We start from the raw sequence: 27,291 nt of genomic DNA on the forward strand, positions 1-27,291 counted from the left end.
ATAAATATTTAATGGTTGCTGGGTGGTGGTCCTGCGCGCTAATTATCATCAGGAATAGCAAGTATTTGAAGGCGTTTGTGTCAGATGGGGAAGAGGGAGATGGAGGTGTGTTTTTTACACAAGGGCAGTTGGAAGCCACGGGGGCGATTACGGGGTGAACATTTTAGTACTTTATTGTTCGACGGCATGGGGGGTAACTCTGTTTTAGATATCTGGATATTCTTGTTTGTTTGTTGTTTAACGCCGCACTCAGCAATATTCCAGCTACATGACGGCGGCCTGTAAATAATCGAGTCTGGACCAGACAATCCAGTGATTGACATTATGAGCATCGATCCACCCAATTGGGATACGATGAATGCATCAACTCGGGATGGGGGCGGTCGGGTAGCCTAGCCTCGTCACGCCGAAGACCCGGGTTCGATTCCTGACATGGGTACAATGTGTGAAGCCCATTTCTGGTGTCCCCCGCCGTGATATTGCTGGAATATTGCTAAAAGCGGCGTAAAACCATACTCACTCACTCAACTCGGGATATTCTAGATATTCAGTTACACGGACTTGCAAAGAAACAACAGCATGGAGGTGTCCGGATAAACGAATACATACAACTGAAAATTGTACAGAACCATGCTCACTGCTTTACTTCAAGAATTAAATGTGTAACGTGAACCAAATCATTACAGATTTGCTTCCATTTAAATATTGAATTATAACATAGAAAATGACCAAAACATAGTTTTATTTAATATGTTTGTTTGTTGTTTAACGCCGCTGTCTGTAAATCATCGAGTCTGGATCAGACAATCCAGTGACTGACATCATGAGCATCAATCTACGCAGTTGGGATACGATGACATACATCAACCAAGTTACTGAGCTTGACCACCCGATCCCGTTAGTCGCCTCTTACGACAAGCATGAGTTGCTGAAGACCTATTCTACCCCGAATCTTCACGGGTCTTGATTAATATGATATTGGTTTTAATACTGACCAAATACTTTTACCATGAACACTATTAACTGGTCTATCATGATTGATGTTTGTTTGTTTGTTGTTTAACAATGAACTCAGCAATATACCAGATATATGATGGGGGTCTGTATATAATCGAATATAGACCGACTGATATTATGAGCCACGATCCACGTCATCTGGGTAGGTTGACACGCCATCAACCAAGTCAAATAGTTGTATACCCCTATCCATTTTGTCGCCTCTTTGGACCAGGACAGGTTACCGGGGAGTTATTCCAACCCAGACTTTCCAAAGTGTTGTTTAGGAAACGGACAACCCCTTCCGACCAAATCGTTGTCTTAGCCCGGAAACAGAAGTATTCACCAAGAACATAACTAGGCACACCCAAAAATACTTCTCAACTTTTGACAGGGATATTTTCCGTCGATCCTTGACAATCCATTTCAATCCATTTCAATATCGAATAATGTGTGTATAAACTTGATTCCGAAACAACAACAATCTGATGTGCTTGTAAAATGGTAGGGCGATATGCGGTAAGACTTTCACCCGTAACCCACCTAAAACATATATAACTTTTGGAGGGGGGATACGGGCGGATGTCTTTTCCGGTATGCTTACTCCGTCTAATAAAACTCCCATGATTAATCACTTCGACATAAAAAACAAAAACAATCAACGCCTGTATTGCTGATACATATTCCCAGCATATCAATCACGAATAGACGTTCAGTTTTGACATAGTAAGCGGGCAAGTGCCATAGCTAAGATTATATCACCACACCATCACCGGAAATCTCAAGACCAAATGCCATACCCTTATTAATTGTTCGTTCAGTGATATTTACCGGACATTGCGCCACTAAGTGGCCCGAGTCAGTATATTCGCCACGAGAAGCGAGTCCGAACACAATGAAGACATTACTTTTCACAATGGTCTATAAATCAGTGGCAGCCAACACGAAGTTAAATATCCCACGGGTCAATGAGCTGATTAATTGGTCATCAGTGCCACTCAATAAAAGGATTAGTCACGGATCACTGAACATACGGAGGACCCGGCTCGGTCCGGTAACGTCCCGGGTCTCCGCCCCCTTATTTGAGCTCACAAAATGATGACGTAACGAAGCAGACGACAGGGCTTACGATGTCGGCAGTGGGAGACGGGCGACGGTAAGGTACATGAAAACATAATGGTCGCTCACGACCCAGTGGGCACAAGAAATATATGGCTCTAAATCGCATTTAATTGAGTGACCAGTGGATAGATTAGTGTAGAGCTTTGTCGAAGAGCATCTGCTCGTGCGTAACAGCTTTGTCCGCCCTGTACACACTAAACGGTGATAGAACAGCTCCTACGACATATCAATTATAACGAAAAGTACTATAAATTAGAAACTATACATATATGTACATGGTGACTATATAAACACAATCGCGATTTAATAAAGACTGCGTCTTTTACAAAACTAAATTCTAAATTCAAATCGATAATTCATAAGTAAAGAAACAACTCGTCGCTTGCAGCCAACCTAGCCACGTTCAAACAGGTTAAAAAAAGCTAAATCGTCCTCATAAACTTCGTGAACGATCACAAGAAGAAGAAAACTATCTGATGTCTTGGAGCAAATATGTAAGGCACTCCCTGTTTAAATATCTTTCCTTAAAAAATAATCATTTTGAAAGCCTTAACATCACAGAAATATTTGGTCTATTTTTCTTCTTCAAATAATGAACCAGGTAACATAGAAGTAATCTGCTATCATGTATACAACTTCAAATCTGAAGTACTTATTATAGATAATCATAAGATCATAACGTAATGTTTTGTATAAATACTTTGTGTTGTTATATTGACTTAGATGTATCTATTTATATAGTTTATAGAATATTGTCACTGTTTCTACTTGGAATGTTTGCGCAATAAAATCTTGTATCTTGTATCACAGTTGCTGAAACAATTACCAGAATGTTTCCATGATAAACTATATGAATATACATTGTGTATGTAAATGTAGTTAAACACAACTTACAGAAACATCACAGTGTTTGTACTTCCTTCAACAAAATTGTACCAGAAAATTCTTGAAAAAAATAATTATGCTTCAGGCAGTTGAGAAATGAAAAGAAATTGCTCCTACCCATCCCCTACCTCCCGAACACCGAATATCAAATATCCCACTTAGACCATCACCGCGAACAATAAATTAATTTATGTCTCCTAAGCTCCATTACCGAAACAGAACCTATGGTAAATACAGTTACATCCAGAAGTATTGTACCTAAGCCAGTCGCAGACAAGCCTAATTCTTCAGCCTGAGACATACACAGGTACACAATAACAACAACTAGACGGCCTGGCTCAAGCGTTTAGGTTAGAATCCTCAGAGAATGCAATCCATTGATGAAGTTCACATCCAACAATACACATTACATACCACACTCTGTTCATTTACTCTGCTGATTGCTTTCAGTCTTAAACATAGCCAGTGTAATTCGGGAATCAACGGTTTATTTTCTGCCTGATTGTACCACAGCCTAATGAAGCAGTGCGTTCAATATGGTTTCGGATTGATAGGAGTCAGCCAACCATGCAACCTCCATGCGATGGCAATCTGTATCCTGGTTGACCTTTAGCTAAGTACAATCGTAGTTACATTGTCATATGTCATCAAACAACGTCATTGTTGTTTTTCTGATTTCTAAATCCCCTTGCTGCAGTACGCGCGACCCGTTCCACTCGTAGAATGTTAACTCTTAGCTACATAGAATCAAGAATCAAGAATCAAGAATCAAGAATAAAGAATAAAGAATACATATACATACAATAGTTGTAGCTTTGCTGCAGAATTTGCATGCACACAATATACTCATTTGTATCATTTCAAATACGTGCATGTTTATATTTATTGTCAAATACAGCTTTGTGTGAATGATTCGCATGACGAGCATTCTTCGATGAGAGCCAGAACACGAGGATCATTTGTGTCTTCCTTGTCAAAATAACGTTGACGTAAATTAACATTAAGTCAGTGCTTAATATAGTCACAGGTATGCCATAACTTCTTTACAAGGGATTGCTGCGTGTGTGTGTGTGCGCGCGCGTGCGTGCGTGTGTGTGTGCGTGCGTGCGTGCGTGAGTGCGTGAGTCTTACTGTCATATGCGTGTTGAACGGAACACATACCTATATGTAGCACATAGACAGACGTTCATGGAAAGCATACTTTTGTATATGACCCTCTATCATGCACGTCATTGTGTCAGATACGTGTTAAACAAAACACATACATGTCTCATGTCTTTCGGCAGTTGTTAACGGAAAGCATACTTTTGTCAGATACGTGTTATACGAATCACATACATGTCTTATGCACAGGCAGTTCTTCACAGAAGCACTGCTCGTGACTGTCAGGTACACGCGTCAAACAAAACATACGTCTCCCATGAGGGCATTTACCCCATGGTGTACCCGTGCACGTGTATGTTTGTTGTTTTATGCCACACTCAGCATTATTCAAGCAATATAATGTCGGCCTGTGAAAAATTGAGTCTGGGTAAGACAAACCAGTTACAGAGTTCGATCACCCGATCCAAATTAGTCGCCTCTCAATGACACGCAAAAGCATGATGGGGACCAATTCTAACACGGGCCCCAACGGGGGTTGCGCACATGTATATGATGAGTAACATGACGCATGTAGTGACATGAGGGCATATCCCAGTGATGACATTGCCTTTGATCTTGAGTAAAACTTTACAAGGCCTTAAATTAGGTGACTAATTTTAACGGGACCTACCCAGATGTTCACAAACAACGTCTGACAAAATAATCACCGCTTTTCATCACTACAACGTCACCAAAGTGACAACAATGGTCTAAAAAATTGAAATCGTGAAGAATATGAGTAATTATTGAAATTTTCGGAGATAACTCAACAAATCGTCCGTAGAGAAGGACAAGAAAAAGGGGTCCATTTCGTGAAAATTGCTCCGATAGAAAAATGACACATTTCGAAAGTTGCTCACTTACGATATTGGCAATGACGTGGGTAAAATCAGCGGAAACTCAAAGTGACGTTTTAATTTGAAATGAACAATAATCTCAGACAGACGGGCGACAAGCTTAACTAGCCCTCTGAAATCCCCACTGCTTGCCGGGATTTGGGGGAGATAAAGATCTGAACTTCTGTTCCTTCAACGTCCGAATGACTGCGAGCACCCCGTAAGTGAGGGAACATAGCCCCGAGTGTGGACAGGGCGGGCTGCAGATGGCTACAGTGTGGTTGTGAACAAAGTTGTGGTGGTACGCTTAGTAAGCTCAGCGGAACATCTGTTAGATCCCGGCGTGGTCTGTTGTAGTAGAAGCAAAGGCCTGTTTGCGAAAAATGTCCCCACCCCCTTGTAAATGCTCTGTGGTCATGTAACATATTAACATCTAAAGACAAAAGAAGAGCATGTTCATAAAGAGGGTCAATATGTAAAATGTGTACACGAGATGCCACTTTTCAAGTCATGGTTCAAGGGGCCAGAACACTTCACGACGTTAAATGCCTCACAATTGAAATTGTTATTCATTTCCGCATAATTTTACAGAATAATTCTACTTGGAATGTTTGCGCAATAATATCTTGTATCTTTGAAAGGGAATTGAAAAACTCAATATTACTATCGACACCAATAATTAGAGTCAGCGAGTGGATTTTGGCCATTTAAATGTGATTATATTTAAATACGTTTTTAAAAAAACTAAACAAACCCCACGAGCTTTTTCTTCAGCCATTTAATGCAAGTACATTTTAGATGAGTAGATTTGGGTAGATTTTGTCCAGAAGTGTAAACTCATTGCATGTACACGTACAAAAAGACCCGCTTCCGGAAACCAAATGGAAACTGGGAAACGTCGGTTTACTCTTCGTCTTCGTGATTTGGAAGTTTCAGAGATGTCCAGTTAGACTTTTATTTCGGAACTGATAGCTAACCAAACATAACCACTTCGCACTTCGAATATTACGCTCAACATGAACCAGGAACAAGTGGTGTTTCTAATGGAGTATCGAAATATTTGTTTCATCCCAATTATTTTATTTCTATTTCATACCCACCCGACTGTGAGTTCTTTTATCCATTGATCAAAAACAGAAAAATGAAAACAGCTGATGTTTCAACTGGCTCTACTAAGTCTATTGGCACATCCTCCATTATCCAGCGTATTGTTCTATCTCAGGGCCATCATTTGTCGTAATTGAATGGAGATATGATACGCTGGATAATCAAGGTTGGATCACGACTATCACACCTTTACGTAAATCACAAAGAAATACTAACTGCTCGTCATCACCGTGGATATTAAAATTAATATTCCATTACAGAGAATTTCTATAACACCACTCAAAAACAACAGCACACAATTCCACAAATGGAAACGTTATGAATGACTTTGTTCAACTCCTGTATCAAGACGTCATAATGCGACCCAGAGAAAGCACTACGTTAAAGCCAAGTCCTTGACATTCAACCTTCTTATAATAACTTCATTAACTATTACACAAGTTTGCCATTAGGTGACATCTTCATTGCAGGGCAGGATACTTGTGTTTACTCTTGGAAGTTGTAAAACCATTTAACGACGCAGCAAAACGTCTATTAATGAACCCTCGGCCAATACATTTTCCAGCCGTCTGACGCTGATCGTACCGTGTGAGGCTCGCTTAACTACCAAAATATAGGAGTGTTTGAATTATTGCGCTGTTAAAAGTGAATACTGAGAGGAATGGATGCCACTCTGAGAGCAAGTTATTGTCAGCGCGCACGCGAGTGACGTCACGGGCACGTGCAGTGGCGGAACCTGCGTATGCGACAGATCAAGAGGGGGACGAGAGTCTCCTGGGAGTGGTGCACGGTGGCCATCATTGATTCTCATTCCGTGAATATAATTCTCATTATCTGCCAAAGACAAAGCAAAGGAAGCCATCACAATAATGGGAACTATATCAAATTAGGATGAAGCTTGTCACTGTTATGTATTGCGCTTCAACCACACCAACATTAATTAATATCACCAGGGAAAATGGACGGCAATATGGCAGACCTGTTTAGATATTGACAGAAATAAATGAAATTAGCAAGATGGAATTCAGTCGGAGATAGGGAACCTCACAGAGAGAATTATCGGATGATTTTGTTGTGAATTAGTTTGGACAGTTTATGGACGCGAGATGCAACCGTGGAGGTCTTCCCCCTCTCAACACTAATGGGTGCGTCGTTGAGATGCGAGTTAGTGAAATGTGGATCCTCTACAACTGCCATTCAACTCCGCCACCATCACATTAAACTCAACCATTTCCATCACGGGGCCTGAAAGTATTTTCACACTTGGAGAAGCTTTGATGGGAACACCGAAGACGGAAATGTATAGACGGAGACGTGATTGCAAACTGTCATTCAAGTGCCAGATATGACGGTTAAAGTTGTTTTAAAGTATTTACTACCACCTGTGATTGTTTTGTCAATAACATCTCTGACAATACAGATACTACCATAATGGTGGACGTAATTATTTGGAGTATTGTAAGGATATTGTGTTATCCAAGATGAGTAATGCTTGACGCCACATATGGATGGTAGTGTTCTTTGTGTTGTTCATATTGTTTGTGGGTAGTCAATATATTATGCAACAACTCTTGTTTTTCATTAATTTTGAGTTAATGTTTTGCAACAACGTGTTTCTTAAATCAGATTTGGTCGTATTCTGTTGAAACAGAAATCAATTTCTCCTCTGTTTGAAATTATTCCGATCATCCATGCTCAGCGGCATGGATAATGTGAAATCAGGAGTAAATGTTGCAGAAAATGTCCCCACGATTTTCAGAGCACAATTCCGAACCAAATGTGTATGCGTTTTCGGGGTAGATTTATTCTAAATGATGACTCTCAATTTAGTATTTTGAATATATATCTCATGTTCCATGTATCAAGTTCAGATCCGAAGCCCGCGTGTACCCGAAATCTCTGTTCCCTGTAAATGGCAAGCGACAAATAGTGTCTCCCGTCGCCGCCAAACGCTGGAGGCGGACAAGCACGCCGACAATCCGTCTGAAGAACACAATGGCTTTTCACGGTGTAATTGGTTTAGCTAATAATGACCCCACTATACCCGACCACAGGGGAGGGGCCATTAGCAGAACTACCTTTTCAATGATTAACAAAAAGGCTGAACACCCACAAGGTCTCCTTCTGAAAGCACCGTCACATCGTAGGGTGGAATTTACCACGGGGGAACATGTACAATAGATTCATTGAATATCGAATAAAAAAATAGGATACCGCGAATTTGTTGAAAATAGATCTACATGGAATCTCGAGCATGCGTGACCCACACATGGGTTTTCCAGTACCCATGATAAGGTTATTATATATGGACAGTGCACTGTACGATAATTTCATCTTAAACAACCTTGAACGTACAAGTCTATCTCCTTAGTCCACAACGACGCAAAGACAAGGTATCTGGAAGGGTCACGGTGACATGTATAACCCACTCAGACACAGTATACTGGCTCCGAGCCGACCAGTCCTTGTTTTATCCTATAGACACAGAGCTCCAGGCAGGGCAAAACAAGTAGCATCTTTTAACGTATTTTGGTATGACCCGGCCGGGTATAGAACCTACCCACTCCCCAGGCAGAGGATCTACCCACTACGCCACGGAGGCGATGGCGAGCTACATAAAATTAAAGGGATATTATATTACTGCATACTCGATATTCGTTAATCCGGACGATACACTAAGAACGATAATGCACGGATGAACGGTGTTTCACTGTATCCCGTTCTATAAGGCTTGGATAATAGTATCCGTGTCGCTATCGAGAAGTGAGTAAGGAAGTACGAACAGTATTGCACCAATCTCACGTCTAAACAAAGTTAGACACAAAGGGAATCAAGTTGAGTGAGTGAGTGGATGGTTGTTTTTGGCCGATACAAAAAATAATAATACAGTTTCAGCACAGTTACACGAAAACGACCTACGACCGACCAACACATGCATGGTTCAACTGCACCAATGTTGAGAGTCGAATTCGGATTTCGGCGTGACCAGCGAACACATATACCACGAGGCAACCCAACATCTCGAGAGAACTTGCTCAATTTGAATTATGTTCTCACGATGCAAGCCTTGAGGAATACAGTAGAGAAGCATGACTTAACAGTGTCGTATGCTTACCCATTCGAACACAGAAGGTGTGTGAAAGGGCAACACCCGCGACACATTTCCCCGATCCAGACACCCGAATGAACCGCCTGGCGTGCTCAGTTTTACAGTCCGGGTTTTAATAGAGAAATCAACACTTCCCGAGTTGAAGGATATCATCAGAAAGTATGCGTTATCCCCTATAGTGGTCACAATATAGAATAGCAACGAGACATAGCGGGTCCTTGCTCATATTGCCACAATGGAACACAAGTCAAGCGAGACCGCGATTATCTGTACGATCTTCTGAGACTGGAGTGGGATGATCACTCTCAAGTCCACTGTCTGCAGGAATGTTCTCAAATCTATTGTTAATTCCTGCCGAGATAAAACCTTAATCCTGATTTCACACATATCTCACGTGAAGCCCCCATCTGCCTTGCTCGGCGATCAAATCTGTCACACTCATAAACGTCTAGCCTGAAATCGCTACACCCTAACCTCTCATACCTATATGCAGGCTCTGCATGTGTAACTATATTAAACATAGGCATACCTATACCGTAGTGTTTACCCACATTAGCCAGATCAAACCGCAATAGATTTCTGTGTCTGGTCATGGTGAAGATTTATGTTGTTTATCTAAGATCTTTATTAGGTAATACGCCCCCTCGGAGCGGTGCTATTATTCTCTACTGTAAACAAGTAACCAATGAGTGCAGTCTCTCTATCTCTTTTCTACTAAAGTGACGGCATAAAATAGAAGCATGGCTTTAACAACCTTTCAAAGGAACGAAATTTGATATTATTCAAATTCAAAATTCTCTTTAATGCTAAAAAAGGCTTTATCACCGACATTTAAGTGGAGAATCCCGAGGGTAGAATATACACTTTGTTTGTGGTATGCATCTATTTTAACGCCGGGTGGAGAGAGATAGTTACTAATGCAACAATACATGGTGACACATAAAGATCAAATATTGTGAAAAAACATACCATTCGTGTCAAGACCATTCTAGACGGTAATTTTGAACTGGGGATATATTTTCACACCACTATGTTAACAAACGACAGAATTCATGTCATATGTCCGCAGTGTTTGGTTGTTGTCAATATCAATAGCAGATACGAGTGGAGATATATTGATCATCTGTTTCTTGTTTATTTATACTTACTTGATTAATAAACAAGATTGACAATGAATATGTGAGAAGAAAAAAAAAACAGGATAAAAATATACAAAGGGTTACAATTGATACTCCTGTCAACAGTATTTAAGTTGCAATTGAATATATATATATATATAATAAACCCCCTTTTGTGTCGTTTTTAGCCCAATTCAGGTAATTAAAGCGATATACACCAAGTAACTCGAGTTTATTCAACACCTAATTTTCATCCGAGCACAGTTGGGTTATATGCTGTGCAATACACTAAAGGCATAAGTAAATAAACAAATTGGCAGCAATTGGTGGTGTTCTTATGAAATCCTAGGCCAGGTATCCTGCGCGCGAGAACAACGAAGGGGATAGTAGTCCGCCTTGCCGCTTGACAAATCTAGTAAATCTCGGGCGTGTCACAACCAAGGCTGATGTAGGCTGTAGGGATGCTTTCCAAAACACCTCCGGGCAATCTCTAGCTAAATTACTGCAAAGCTTGAATTTGGACGCGCATTAGCGAGATACCAGCCTTTCTAGATCTGAAGCCAAGAGGTCAATAATTACACTTAGATCAAATTGGTTTTCAAACTAAATGTATTCGGCTTTTCGCAGTGGTTTGCTAATCTCCGTTCCTCTGATTGTGATAAGGGATGCGGTAACGCTGGACTGGGTCTGTACATCTATACATACGTGGGCGATGACTGCATGGGTGTAGAATGCCCTAGCCTGGCTATTAAACTCATTTGCCTAATGATAGCCTATTAAGGGTGGAGGATGCGGAGACAGGGGATATTGTGGTAGAAATGTGAGCTGGGCTCCCCTGCACGGTCATCTACTATTTCACAGATATGGGAAAAGGTGGAGTACGGGTAATGAAATACCTACCTGGTTGGACACATAAAATTATAAAATATGTTTTATAGGCTATATCGGACACGCAGACAAAGAACCATTATTCCAATAAATGTTGACAAATAGTCACCCTATGACACTGGCAGATTTAAGATGAACTTCAAACTTGACACTTAGAGTGAAATAAACTTTTATTCTGCTATTATCACTACGTTTTTTTTGAGAAAGTTGTTTCATAATGCGATGTATTTGTACGCACCTTTAAGGAGTGACTTAACCGATACTTTGAACATCTTGACGTGAAGTCTCATGTGATGCAGGTCTCAGATATTGTTATAACCCCAAATAGGTACAAATGAAATTGTTTAGTTTTCGTTAGATTAGTTCGAGCACTAGGACTGGAAGTTAAATAGGTACATCAAGATAATTGTTACAAAATGAAGGGCAACCCTCGCTGTGGAGCTAATCACCCACACCCCCAGGATGTTATACCGCAGAATTCCCCACCCCCGCGTCACCGTGACCACCCTGCCCCTCACCCACAGGCGAGAGCCTAACTGTCGCCAGCTTAATACGTTGTTTGTTAACTGGCGGCATATTTTATAAATATTGCAACACACTCGCAGACAGCGATGAAAGAGTTCTCATTATATCATTAATTTTAAATCAATCACTCGAGGAGTCAAGATGTTTGCCTTGCCTACTTTCACATGTCTCTTGTGGAGCTTTACATATAATTCATATCTCCTTGCCCACGTTTAATAAACTGTCAGCAAAGCTCCACGGCGCAGAATTGGTTTTAAATTGAAACAAGTTTTAATTACCGCCAGAAATTGTACAGCGGATATAGTCATGCTGTGTGCGAATCTCTGCAGGCCGGTGTTAGCCTCAATCCCGTTCTTCAGACATTGGTGGATACGTACGTAGAATCGGTACAAATCCATTTTTCTTACACAGAGATGTAAGATTGTTTTGCATGTTTTTGGCGAAGCAGGCTGCGCGTTGACAGAGTGGTTCGTGTTCGTATCTAGTCGTTCTCACACTGGCGCCGACTGGGAACCCCCAGTGCGATCCCACCATCCGTATAATTATCGCAAAACAAAAACTCTCACCACCTCTTATGGTCGGCGAATCCAACAGTTTATAATGAAGTTTTCGGGCCGCGTCCCCCTAACAACCGAGGACCCTGTCCCGTGCCAGGTCAGTAATATGGGAAATGCACAGCGCGATCGGTGTCACATAGGCTAGCGCTGACGATTTGGTTTCTATCTCTCACTACCCTGTCCTCGTGGGTCGACGAAATCTAAACATACATTTCCCCGTGGGGTATCGAGGAGAGGGGCGGGGGCATCAGCTCTTCAACCATCACGCTCGATTTGCACGCCTAGCGGCGCACTTGCTAAGCTGCATCAAATCGCTAAGCAGATAACCCCATTGGCTGACGAAGGCCGGTCTTAGCAGTGAGCCCCACCTCCTCCCAGATGACTGACAGGTGAACGGCTGTGCATGACGCACTACGATAAACTCGAGAGACTTCCCGTGTTAATAAATACACTGAAGACAATTGTAATGAAGACATGACTAAATGTATGGGATTCTAGTTGAGATACATCTACGGATCCAGCGCCTGCCCATCATTAAGTGTGTGGACTCGGCTCATGCTGGTTACTCTTTGCCGTGACACAGGGATAAAACCGTGCCCTTACCCTAAGCTTGTATCGGCCACGAGGCCAAGGGTGACAGAGTTTACCTATCTACCTATCTGTTCCCCACATACTTTGTCAGGACGTCGGACGATCAAAAACCAGCCCCAATGCTGCTGGAAGGGTCAAGCCCGGACATGATGGCAGCTCAGTCCAAGCTGTTGTTCCAGCTCAACAAATACTACAATGAACGGGTGCAGTCCCGGAAGGGGACGGTGTCCAAGACTGTCCGCGAGGTCTGCAAAGTTGTGCAGGACGTCCTCAAAGAAGTAGAGGTCCAGGAACCAAGGTTCATCTCCTCCCTGACCGAAGTGAACGGCAGGTATGAGGGTCTGGAGGTTGTGTCCCCTACAGAGTACGAAGTGGTGTTGTATCTCAATCAGATGGGGGTGTTCAACTTCGTGGACGATGGCACTATCCCCGGGTGTGCTGTGCTCAAGCTGAGTGATGGACGGAAGCGATCTATGTCTTTGTGGGTAGAATTTATCACAGCATCCGGGTACCTCTCAGCACGGAAAATCCGTTCGCGTTTTCAGACGCTCGTGGCCCAAGCTGTTGACAAATGTTCCTACCGCGATGTTGTGAAAATGATCCCTGACACTACGGAAGTGAGGTTGAGAATCAAAGAACGATTTGTAGTTCAGATTACCCCTGCGTTTCGATGTGGAGGTATTTGGTGCCGATCGGCGGCCCACTGGCCGGTGCCGCACACCCCATGGCCAAACCCAAACCTGGTGGCAGAGGTGAAAACAGAAGGATTTGACTTGTTATCTAAAGAGAGTATCTACATGAAGGATAAACAGTCGGCGGCGGAGGGTGACGCCTGGGTGATGTCATTCCGCTATGCCGAGGACAGACTATTGTACGGCGGGTGTAGAAGGAAATGTCTGAGTATTCTCAAGGCTCTACGTGACCGACACCTGGACCAACCCGGCCAGCCCATAATGAGCTACCACCTGAAGACCCTGCTCCTTTACGAGTGTGAGAAACACCCAAGAGAAGTGGAATGGGACGATACCTGCTTGGGGGACAGAATCAACGGAATTCTTCTTCAGCTTATATCCTGTCTTCAAAACAGGCGCTGTCCCCATTATTTTCTGCCAAACGTAGATCTCTTCAAAGGAAAGTCAACGTCAGCCATGGACAATGCTGCTAAACAGGTATGGAGAATACTCCGAGAACTGCTGACAAATCCAAGAAGCTTGGACAAGCTCTGACAAGCAACACTTGTGTTTTAGGATTTTTAATTCTTGTCGGTGTATTTTTACAATGGAAGTATTGTCCTCGGGCTCTTGTGACGTGGTAAGTGCGTGTCTACAGCCAGCTTGCATGTGATATCACTGACGCTATTTCCCCATTTCCAGGGGATATATTTATACCCAAACTCGGGCAAATATACCATTTACCATTCGAGAACTATTCATAATTCTCGCCACTGAACAATACTCAAAATTCCTATCATGGGACATGTGATTACTTGGTGACTCAACAGAAGACGTTTCACGTTGAGATGGCATATCCAAAGATTTGTGTATCATTTTATCGCAGTATTTACTGCAAATGAACTTTTAATATTGTTGCACCGTATGCTCATGTGTACATATGCTTACCATTCTCTTCATTTCTTCCATGCTCATGTCGGTGTAAAATTATGTATTTAAGTAATCGAAATAAACCGCGTATTACATTGGAAGTGACAATTTTTTCAATTTATGAGCTTGGATTGGATAAGAGTTGATGCACACGACTGAAGACTAAGGTTGGATGCCGCTCAGCATCCATACACGAGAGCGATGAAAAATAATATCCGAGCGTGAGATACATCAGCAAATACGATACTGTCAGTTTATTTTCTTAACCATGCTTTTCTACAGCGTATGTTCATGGTCGACAGACTTGGCATTTTAGGTTTATAAACAGAGCAGCAGATGGAAGTACACAGCACCCTCTACACACATAACAGACGGGGTCTCTCACATGTTAGACGATGTCTACATACCCCCAAAACTCCTTCATAATGATTTATGGTCGCATAAATATTCTGTTATTCTATGGGAATTTTTTACTGCTTCAAAATGAAATGATTGATGTGTATAAGTCAAACACGAGGAATAAGTACATGTAGTTAATTTAAAAATGCAGGAAACATATTTTGGAGTGTTCTTCGTCATTAACTTTGGGTCTGTGCATTTAGATCATACTCTGCCTGACAACCTCGGGTACTTTGTTAACAGAATTCACGTCAACTTTAGCTTGCTACTTGAGACGAATCTCGCTCTTCGAAACCAACTGTGGAAACGAAAATACCATGTTTCTCATAAACAAACAGACACACTGGAATCTACATAATTGTGCTACTGAAGATATTAAGTAAACTTTAGTTACCGGTTCGTTTCACTGGTAATTACGTTACAACTGAAGTTAGACTGAGACGGTTTACCTCTAAACCCAAAGACAAGGTGCCGAGTAAAATACAGCATAACTCTGTAATTCGTAACAGGTGCATGAGTAGCTAGATGGATACTTTAATTATAAGTGCCAGGGGCGAGAATGATTCATTAAGGAGGAAAACTCAAATTGTTTAAAAGCATTTCCTGATTTCGGTGTAGTAACTAGGTCATACAATCCCGAGGCTTGCCATTTATCAAACTGAAATAGCAACATGACAACGTTTACTCTAGGGCGAGACGGCAGGAAAACATATTGAACTAAAGGAGATATTGCGACCACTTGAACACAAGCAGGACAGCATGTCGTCCTCGTTCCAAACATGCATACTCAGTAATAACACGGGCTTTGGTTACTCAATGTTACGTTCGTTGTGATAGAGACAAGAACTTGATGGTAATGGCTCGGGCGAGACAACGCATGGGAACATACCGTATGGTGTAGGGATTCTTACACTGCAATGCGATAAAGTTTCAAAACTATGTGTTTGAGTTCAGGACAAAGTAAACATGCCGTTCTTATTTATTTGAAATGTATCTTCATAAAACTGTAATTCAGGCAATAAGTATCCTCATTTCAATCTTAAGACATTTACATCGTATATGATCTTACACAGCGAATTTACAATGTAAATATTATAACATGCTGTTCGTGTTACTTGAAATGTATCGTTATCGGAACTATTTCTCAGGAAACAGGTACATCCTCGTAAGAACTATTGAAAACATTTACCTCGTATATTATCTAACACAGCGAATTTACAATGAAAATACTACATCCTGTGATTGTCCTCACTTATTATGCCTTGAGAATTTATCCGATACATGTGCCGTTTACAAAGCGCTATAATATATTCTGAAACGTTCTTCCAAATAATGGATTATTGTTAGTGTATGAACACAAATAACCTTTAAAATGAAAGAATATGCGTTTCTAGTTGTCCCGTGGCATAACAGTAATAGATTATCATAACTGTCCATGTATTCGGCACTTGTCCCCCAATCCCGCTAATACGAATTTACAAAAATAGTATGTGAACCTATCTTGCACATACCCAAACTAACCTTTAAGAATTATTTTACAATGTTCTAAATATTGACGCTATGCAATAAAATACCAATCGAGCATTCTTAAAATAATCTGTCGACTAAATAATACTAGACAGACAATATGCTTTATAATATACGTAGGTGTAAGAAAGGATATAATACAACAGGCACTGCCTATTAGAAACCAAGTTGACAGAATGTAGGTAGCATAAACTAAGTTTTCTATATTTCTCATTGTGGGGTCTTTTTTCAAGCATAAAATACATCATCTTGTAAGACGGTCTCTACGAGTACTTCACACCAAGTCAACTCCCGAGGCAAGATCTTTCAACTCTTCATGCAATCTCTAATTTTCAATTATGTTCTGGAAGCAGTGGATACAGTTTCATCAAAGCTGTTGTCCTGCTGAGAGACGAAACAGCTTAATTGAAACACGATACAGGGAAATGCGGGAGAGAGTGGTATTTCAGCACTTTGAATGCGTATGCCCAATAAATACATAACGAGCATAAAAATATTCTACATATATAAAAAGTTTATAGCGATAAGTGTAAACCCCTCCCAGTCAAAAAAATTCGCATTGCTGAATGTTTTGAAAAACACTACTTTACTGCAATGGTGAAAATCATTCTGATTTTCCGATCATGTGGTGAACAAATATGTTCAATAATTATATTCTCATTTTTATCACCTTCAGTGGATACAGTAGATTTATGCGGCTTTTTGTACACACGTTGACTAGTTAAAAAATATACATGCATTTATCATTACATTTTTTGTTAAAACTTTAAAACTTGGCTTACTCCCGGTATACCCAGTCGACCTACATAGATTACCAGGCGGTGTGCCTTTTATTACCTGCCGTAAACGAGATATTGTGCCTGACAAAAACACCTCAGCTTCCTGTATGCTTTTCTGGGCAAGGTGATAATAATGTTAAGGTTGGGCAAGCATTTAAGGACTATACGAAACATCACTAATTCCGCTGTTATGACACTCCTACTAGCAAGCAGAAATATTTGGCCTCCAAAAAAGGTGTGTTTCACACTAACAGTTTAAAGAAATCATTTTAAGTATTCAAACACGTATTTTGCATACTGGGATTCTTCTGGTGCGTTTAGAGTTAAACTTTCCACAAAGATCCCGGAATAGACTTTTCATTTAAAACCATAACCTAGTATTTGTTAAATCAGGTAAACATTATTGTAATGTTATTCTTTCAATGTTATAGAATGTTTTTAAAATGACATAAGAATATATTATGAGCATGAATGTCTCTTTTAGTCGGTCTCTTGAATATGTAAGATAAACATGACAACATGACTTGACGGGAAAACGGACTACAGGTATTTGACCTGGCCGTCAGCAGCACGATGCGCTTAACATAAATGTCCTTTCAAAGACCTATGGTCACGATTATCTGTAGATTAATATCTGTACAGTACACTAGCGTAAAATATCAAAATGTCCTCAAAGAGTATTTAGCCTATTATATCGGGAAATGATATTCCGGATCAGTTGAAATACACAACATCAAATATACAAACCTGGTAATTTTGGGACAAAACGACAACACAATCTGAAAGGTGACTGAGCAAGAACATTTGCTTGATTAAACAATCCTAAAATTCGTATTTTGTATCGAATTGTTAAATAAAACTTTCATCGACTTTTCGCATTCGACAAAAAAAAACATTCTGAGCATTTGACACTTCAGCCTCTCATCTCCACAGATCGACATCTGCAGCCTCAGTGGCGAGCGCTTTAGGTGGTCTGTAGCCCGCACACGAAAAGTGTTTTTTCATTAACTCAAACCGGAGCTAATTAATTAGGATCAATGCGGCCAAGACTTGTTGATTGTAGCACTGCATAAAGAGAAAACATTTAAAAGAGAAAGGTGTCACAGTTTCATTTTAGCATGCCCTGGGCGGAGGTATTTTCACAGATTCGAACGAATAAGATACTTTTTTTCATTAAACCTTATCCAACAATCTTCTTGCACATCTTACGACCGATTTAACTTAATTAGTATCTGTATTTAATCTTTAAAAGAAGGTGGATCAAATAATACGTGCAAAAGACATTTATGTCATTCGCGAACTGTAGAAGGAAACATGCACAATATTCTTTGGTGGCTGAATTTTATTTTCTTCCATGTCTCTTTGTTCTTCTTTCTATCCCAGATAACATGTTCCGGAGAAACAACCACAATTACACACATTGGAAACCTCTGACAGTGAACAAGCGTTAGGGAAGGATTCAATAGTCCAACGACCGCAATCGACATACAAGAATATATTTATAATAATATAATGTAATAATTCACTATGCAATATATGAACGAAAATATGTACTGTCGGTTTAATTAAAATCCATATTTTACTTAAACAAATGAATAACTGTCAAACGAACAAAAGAAACAGTCCATTATTATATCCATTTATATGGCATATGCAAGGGTGATATTTCATAATTTAAGATGAAATGAGACTATATTCAAGTTGTTTTCGATCGACTTATGAAACACTAAATCAAAAATGGCTCCGATATTCCACATCTGTTCACACAATGAGATTATTTTCGCATTACGGACTAATTATGACGAAGAAGATGGACTGAAATGAAGGAGCTTCGAGTTACTTGTGGGGATATCAGGAAACGTTAGAAGCACGTCAGCGATCGGTACAGACTTGCTACACGCAGGGAGAAAGGCTAGGGATTCTGTTACAAGTAAATAACAAGTAATATCTAATCAAGATACCCTGTATCAACACAATCGGCTGTCTTACAATCATCATAATAAATAAGATTTCCTACGTGGTTCAGTAGTCTTTAAACTTTAAACACGAAAGACATACATTTGAGAATAATAAGATGATCTAGTATTATTTTATAATTATACCTTTCAAATGCTGAATGAAAACTTTTTTATTCTATAGAGGCATACAACATAACAAACGTTTTGAAAAGTAGGTATAAGTAGGTATAAGATTTAACTGCAAAAGCCCGAGACGAAAGTGTCATCATAATTGTTGAAAAGAATCATGTATTTACTTACCGTTGTGCTTGCATGAAAGTTTGTCATAAATTTAAATAACACATACCATAAATATGTATTGTGTCGGTTCTATTTAAATGTACATTGACTACAAAACAGTTCAAAACAGGGATTATTATAATCGATGATTTTCAAACTTTAACAAAATGCATTTAGCCCAGATTGTTTAATGTTAAATACATGTTCGCGTCAAATGCTTGTACTCATTTACCTGTACTTGGCTATTTCAGAATAAAACAAATACTGTCAAGTTTTTAAATTATCACGAACTATGTCCTGAAAATATATGTCCATGATGTTTTCATAAAATGTATGAGCAATAAACATTATATTAACTTGTTAAGTGTTTACAGACTACTGATAATATCTATCAGAAATTCGACACAACAAATGCAGTCAAATTAAATTTGTACGTTGGTTGATTTTACTCAGCGCATTGGCGTCTCAAAATCAGATAAGGTGGATATTAAACAACCATAGGAGCGATGCATACAACATTTCTTACACCAAATACTGCAATATCTTCATTACAAAACGTGCATTACATTTACTGTAATATCTGTAACTCTCAGTAGCGTTAGTGCATCAACTTACATGTCATTACAGTTAGTATTTCTCATTTGAGTTTTAATAAATCAAGAAAAATGCGATTCATAGATGATGCTTTAATACCAACCACTAAACCACGCTGAAGTGGCGTGACTTATGACATAATGAATTACATGCATGGAGGCTACATCGTACACGTACTTCTAATTTCCATGAGACATACAAAATACAGACCGCATTTCCCTGATAATTATAAATTTCAAACTTTAAATACATTAAGAAAGAATTCATAAGAATTATAGGTACATATAAAAGTACATGATTGACGCTAACATCACACGACATAACCTTCCCACTTAAATTCCCTTCCCACATTCTTGGATGGGCAGTTACATGTACGGGAATTAGATAACTAAACTCATACATAACCGTATTTATTAACATGTGTAAACGCATAATTACCAGCATGATGTATTATATGCATTCCAAATATGTTTCAAAAGGAGCAAGTTAATAAAGCCATCCCAGGTTACATCAGCATTCTCTGCTACGCTGTCCGATAATATAAACAACTGATACGGGTCGTGGAATAATCTCGGGGTGAACACTTAACCAAATGCTGACTGTTCACCACAGACACCACAGAAAACATCAACTGCATCATCATGGTCTACGGTGAGAACAATATGGCATTATGTAAAGCTGTGATACCCATCTGGAGATAGGTTTTCGGGATGGGGATATAGATCTAGTGTTGTGGGGTAGACACCAAGCGTCTGGAGCACACATCACACACACTCAATTATTCGATCAATTTACCCCTGGAATTACAGGCCGACTATCTTTCGGCTTTGTCATCTCCGAACTGCTTATTAAAATGTACGCAATACCAATGTCATGGGAACAGGACTTCTTCTCTGTAAATTGTCGCGCCTTTGAACACAGGAGGAAATTAGACGTTCTCGGGTGCTCGGGTGGAAGAGCGGGTGCAGAATGAGAACATGGGTTAGATGAACGGGACTTGGAAGATATACTCCACTTCTTATAATCTCATTTCCGTCTATGTACGATCTATGATTAAAGAGTTAAAGAAATGAGGGTCAATAACAATGGGTAAATATGAAAGAGGAATGTTCGGTCTTCAGTACTGTGGTTGAGGGCACGGAGGGATTACCGATACACGGCAACTTTACGATAAGTTGAGCACCACGTCCAAAACACGGTCATTAAGGCTGGAAATGACACGATGTGGCTGCTGGGACCGGTACGTGAAGTCGCAGGGGGAGACCATGCACGTCGTGTCAGGCGAAGGGAGGGCTGGGCTCCGTATCGTAAAGACAATCATTACCATACTAACGCTAAACACCGCTATCCTTCTCACCTCCAGAAATTCATTATCAAGATTAGAGATAATACGTAGATCAAATTTCCCCGTGCATGTTGGTGTTTGAGGGGTATTTCCATCTGTCAAAATAGCCCGCCTCCATTCAACAAAGCACTACCCTTTTCTCCACTGCCGTGGGATAACTTCTACTTGACTCTCTCTCACACAGGGATGCACAGTCGTAAACCGTGCGCGAGGGCAATAAAACATCCGTGAAGTTTCACGTATAATTCCACCTAAATCGCTCAGTGATGTTTAAGACTTGGGTAACACCGGTAAGGTGTGTCTGGACAGATCATTGTAAACATTTTGAAAAGAAATTCAAAGTGGGATTTGTTCCGTTAAAATGGTTTCTGTAAATTGAAAACTTGAAAATGCAATTAAAAGATTATCGATATGATATGCTGTGGTGGTTTTATTTGGTCGCCGATTTAGTGGCACTATTGTACAGGGTGACATAAACTGTCAATTATGCCTGTGTTGGTTTATCTCTTTTCCCTACTGCTGTTTGACATTCTAATTTCTATGTCAATATGACTCATCAGTTTCGAAGGCAATTTCACTTGATGGAGATAAATTGTTTTTTTATGCTCTCACATACATTAATGATTCCTGAAGATAAGGTGTTATCAACGAGTGAGTGAGTGAACAGTATTTCGGTCATATCAGGGCAGGAAGGAAAGTACGAAGTGATGCCAGTCTTAGACATTTACCACTTTGAGGAGACCCACCAACACGGGTATGGTGCTAACAGACCTAGAAAATAACCAGGACCATTCAAAGATTCGAACCAAGCCACGTCAATTGTTTTCAGGGATGCCTAAGTGAGCACAGCGAATTGCGGAGCATGAGACGACTGAGACATCCGTGACTCCGTTTTATTATCAAAAATAACAACAACTTAAAATGGCAGGGAAACGCTCCGAAAAGAATACGACATTTAAACAATTCGACCAACTTTTTTTGTAATTTAGGCCACGTCAACGTCCTGGGCCCCGTTCCGAAAAACAATCTTAGAGCTAAGATGATCGTAACTCCCATACTTTAACATAGGCTTACGACAATCATAGCACTAAGATCGCTTTGTGGAACAGGGCCCTGATATTATAACATGACAGAGGGCCAAACCATGTATACGTCCAAATATATTTCCCAATACTAATCTTGACAAGTAGATGCGCGTGTATCTTACAAGCAGTGAACTTTATGAAGAACAGCAAGTTATGATCAGGATACAAGTGCCATGACTTCATGCAGCAGCTTGAAGCAGAACAGACACTTGTCGTCTCATATAGCACAACAAGCCCAACAACTGAAGTGTGCTTAGCAGGTCGTCTAGGGGAGATACGATCTTATTGAAATAATGTCCAGTTTTCAATGCGAAATGTTAGCGAGATAAGAGGAAGAGGCGAGAGACATGCACTCCAGATTGGGGAGGAAATGGGAGCCAGGAGCCGTGCATTATCAACAATAGTTTGAAGATGGGGCGATTCCCTGCCCAAAGACGTGGTCAATCGCAGTCTACGTGCTGTTTTCAAGATGGTGGTATGACAACTGCAATTAATTTGGTTCTGAAGCAACGCCAATGATGACCTTACAACAACGTCGAGCGCAGGCGCCAAATCCGCAAATGTACTCTCAGACGCGTCCACACCTAAGTTCCTGCCAGCATGATATGAAATATGACATGCGTTGCGAAAACACGGACCTCAGGTACTCCGTACAAAACAGGACTTGTAAACTCAAGGGCGTTGCGAACTGAATATTGACATTAAAGTTTGCGCGCTGATGAGCATCCGCAAGGCTTTGGGATTATATCATTTGGCCAATAATCGGCGTAACATGACGTGGACCCGTCGGAAGCTGGACCTCAGACGAATCAAGGACAAAAAGCCACATACCGACTTCTATTGGGTTCGTGTTCCTGACTAATCTCACGGAACCGAGAAGTCGCGAGGACAAGGAACGTTGTTTTCACAGGAGATTTGATTACCGAATGCATTATGGGAGACAAGGCCGTTTCCGCCACAGGACCGCCGGCAGTTGCTCTTTTAGCTATTGCTTTTTGTGTCCATTTACGAGAGAATACGGCAGCCGTGATTCTCGTGATGGGGCAGGACCCCCGAGGATAGCTAATGAAGATTAAACATGGGCAGTTCCGATGTGCCCGGGCCTGCCCGAGACTGAAGAATATCTGATACTCCCTGAGCGAGATGGAGACGTTCCGTCATTGCCCACCGCCCTGGTGTCGAGATTCACGTGCATCACGTGAACGGTCCTCGCGCGGTCTCCTTCGGCTGCTGCACGCGACAGGCCTTTCTATCAGCCACCACGACAATTAGCAGCGCAATTACCTGTGGACTCTGTGCGATGAAAGAGGAAGGTCTTCTCAGCTAATTGGGCGTCGAGAAGGTCCTTGTGGACCTCAAAGCTGGGATAGACACAGATATTCACGGAGATGATTCGAGATGGGAATTCCGGGCGAGATTTGACATGGTTTAGGCTGTCACCTTTTTGTCACGATCCTTTCCCATGACACTCGCCTTGTGTAACAAGAACTCGAGGTTTAGAAAGATCCCATTGTCTTTGAAGCTCAAAGATTAAATATAATTGGCAACAGAGTACAGAGTATCAGCTTGACGATGGTTTATCGAGCTAATTTTCCAGCAGAAAAATACAGATTATCAACCAATACTTGCAGAGTGTGAATATATTATCTCATGCCAGCATTGTCTATAATGCGGTGAACATTGCAAAAAGGGCGCTGAGTGAGTGAGTTAAGTTTAAAGCAGCTTCGAACAATATTCAAGTTATAGCACGGCGTGTCAGCTTGATGTGGGAGAAAAGTTTGATGTGATGCGGGTCCCGTGTTTTCCCTTTGCATGTGTTTGTGACGGGTGCCACCGGTGGGACAAGATACGCCCACCTTTTCGCGAAGACCTAGTGTCATCACTATTTGATAGCGATTCATAAAGACATGCTTATGATATAGTCGAAATCGTACAATGGACTCTGCTTTTTGTAGGCATTCTTCATGGGAAGAGTATTGTCACTTAAATTTATACAGAAATAAATAAGAGAAACACTTAAAGAGCTTATGAGGTAATATAAAACTCATAAATTTGTTGATATGGCGTTAGAGCATGTTTACAAGTAATAAAGTCATCCTTTCCGAATATCATGAATAATGCAACAACACTTTCCTAGCAAATAAGCTTTTGATGTGGAAACAACAAGACGACTTATTCAGATGCCTACAACTGTTCCGTTTGCCATGCTCTCAACAAAACCACACAATTAGTTAAATTTCTGAACGCTCAATATAGAAAACTACAAGTTGTATCATCTTATCTTCAACTGTAGATTGAGAAAGGGGTTAAAAAATGGGAAAAGGGAAAACTCATTTGTGTCAGCGTGGTTTAGTTGCCGGCTTGGACAGCCTGGTGCAGCTATCTCCGTGAAAATCAAAACTTAATCGCACAATTGCAGTCCAAAAAGAAAACGGGAAACACGGAAAGTTAGTCGTATTTCCAAGAACTAATGGATGTGGAAACCTAGCCTTCGCGGCAGCCTGGCAAAATAAACCATAAAAACGTCAAAATAAACAAATGATGTTTAAGCATGTAACTAAAGTGTCGCAAAACAAAATGGAACGTTTCCTTACAGCGGAACCAAACTAATCTCTCCAAGCCCCTCCCCGATGGGTTTGTTTCGGTGGTCTGCTAAAACACAGAAACGCTACCCCTTGTGTAAAACGTAACTAAATAGAGTAAAAATATAATAAAAATAAACTACTCAAAAGACGTTCAAGAACACCCAATGTTTTCATAAGACTATAGTTGATCTGTCATGTCTTAGTTGGTTGGTTGGTTTGTTGTTTAACGCCGCACTCAGCAATATTCCAGCTACATGACGGCGGTCTGTAAATAATCGAGTCTGGACCAGACAATCCAGTGATTAATATCATGAGCATCGATCCACGCAATTGGGATCGATGACATGCATCAACCAAGTCAGCGAGCCTGACCACCCGATCCCGTTAGTCGCCTTTTACGACAAGCAAAGTCGCCTTTTACGGCAAGCATTGGTTGCTGAAGACCTATTCTACCCCGGAATCTTCACGGTGATCTGTCATGTCATTAATATTTGTCATGTCATGACAGATTAAGTATGGTCATGTTAGAATATCGGGTGTTCTTCAACTTCTTTTGAGTAGCATATATTATCTCATATTTTCAACAAATGTCTCAATACGTATGTAACATATCATGTAAATGACGCAAAACGTCACCTAATACCTGACACGATCTTTTTGGTCAAAATGTAGAATGTGACCCTTATGAAAGAAGGCACAAGGACGCAATGTATGTTAATCGGTTACGGGGTTATGTGTGAAACATCGCCGTTATTTCCATTTTATTCTGTCGTACAAAGTCACCGCATGTGTGACATGTGTGATGACAGAAGGGAATGTTGCAGATATACGGTGACATTAAATTCCTTTCATACTCATAACATTTCATTCATGAATTTCAATATTAACATAATCCCGTCATGCAATCGTGTAGATTGACTGCCAGAAACAGGGACGAAATTCACAAGTGAATTACGACGAGAATCCTCCTGAAGAGATTGTAAGAACGTGCGTCTTTAATGAATACCAACGGACCCGCGAAGATCCGTGTTAGAATAGGTCTTCAGCAACCCATGCTTGCTTTAAAAGGCGACTCTGCTTGTCGTAAGAGGCGACTAACGGGATCGGGTGATTAAGCTCGCTGACTTGGTTGATGCATGTCATCGTATACCAATTACGAGGATCGATGCTCAAGATGTAAATCACTGGATTGCCTCTCAGACTCGATTATTTACAGAAAACATATCGCTGAAATATTGCTGAGTGCGGCGTTAAACAACAAACAAACAAAACAAACAAGAATACCACCGAACGCCTTCACTCGCTCACTGTTTCATTACCTTGCAGCAAATATCGACCCATCTTCTGTCAGCTAATAACACATACGTAAACATCATTGTCAACGTTCGAGAGCTAACCTTCATCGTCATTACATTGAACATTCATGCCTAAGACGAATTCAACGAGTGTCATGAAGAAACGTGATAACAACCTCCTCAATATTTCATAAAGCATACATATATAACGTCAAAGCCAGAGAATAATGTTTCGAGTATCCCCCGAAATTCCATTGGGTGCAAAAGGCGAAATAGCGTTGATACTATGAATGGATCACTGAAAATCAGTGATGACACCAGGTGTTCGCTAAAAGCGTAAGTATTTCCTGATTCACCGGTAGCACAAGCCACTTATTTTCATAAAAAAAAGTAAATAATCCTAAAATAACCCGTTTCATAATTTTGCCTCTGAACGGTAACATCGCCCCAGATGAAGAAAACATACAACGAATATTAATATAAATGTATCAGAATATAGGGAATAGTCCAACTTGGACACAATGTTCGTATCTGTTCTGACAACGATGTGACTACGGCGGGGGGACAGAGGCCGCATATTGATCACTGAACACCAACAGCATATGTCGTCGGATAACTCCACATGCTTCTACTGTACCACAACTTAAATCTGTGAATGGGGACTCTTAAACCATTTGAAAAATTATTAAACTGATGGCGTGAAAGAGGAAATGGCCTGATAGGTATCACCAAAGATATACCGTAGTGCCTCATGAACCGTCAGTCCAAATCTTGGTGTAGTGGATAGGGCGCCCACTCGGAGAACGGAAGATCGGTGGTTCGATCCCCGTCTGCGTCATACCAAATGACGTTAAAAGGTCTCAGCATTAGCGGATAATACAAGGGCTGGTCGGCTCAGAGTATGTTTTTTGTGTTAAATTGCGGCATGGCATCTCATGGTATTGCGGGTAGGCACTATAAAACCGAC

At 40.7% G+C, this 27,291-nt stretch overlaps 2 protein-coding genes across 7 annotated transcripts in view; one reads left to right on the top strand and one right to left on the bottom strand.

Annotated features, from left to right (window-relative positions):
* The window catches only part of LOC124122199 (neurobeachin-like), a 244,798-nt gene that overhangs the window by 62,303 nt on the left and 155,204 nt on the right, over positions 1–27,291 (bottom strand). The gene's annotated exons all lie outside the window — the stretch shown is intronic.
* On the top strand, positions 12,714–14,576 carry LOC124122200 (protein mab-21-like 2). The gene has a single exon (XM_046485337.2). The coding sequence runs from the start codon at positions 12,997–12,999 to the stop codon at positions 14,101–14,103; it is 1,107 nt and encodes a 368-aa protein (XP_046341293.1). The 5' UTR covers positions 12,714–12,996; the 3' UTR covers positions 14,104–14,576.

This window comes from Haliotis rufescens, unplaced genomic scaffold (genome assembly GCF_023055435.1).
Source record: "Haliotis rufescens isolate VD_foot unplaced genomic scaffold, xgHalRufe1.0.p SCAF_7, whole genome shotgun sequence".
Classification (NCBI taxonomy): domain Eukaryota; kingdom Metazoa; phylum Mollusca; class Gastropoda; order Lepetellida; family Haliotidae; genus Haliotis; species Haliotis rufescens.

Coding starts and splice junctions, on each gene's coding strand:
- LOC124122200 (XM_046485337.2), top strand. CDS start 12,997: ATGCTGCTGGAAGGGTCAAGCCCGGACATGATGGCAGCTCAGTCCAAG.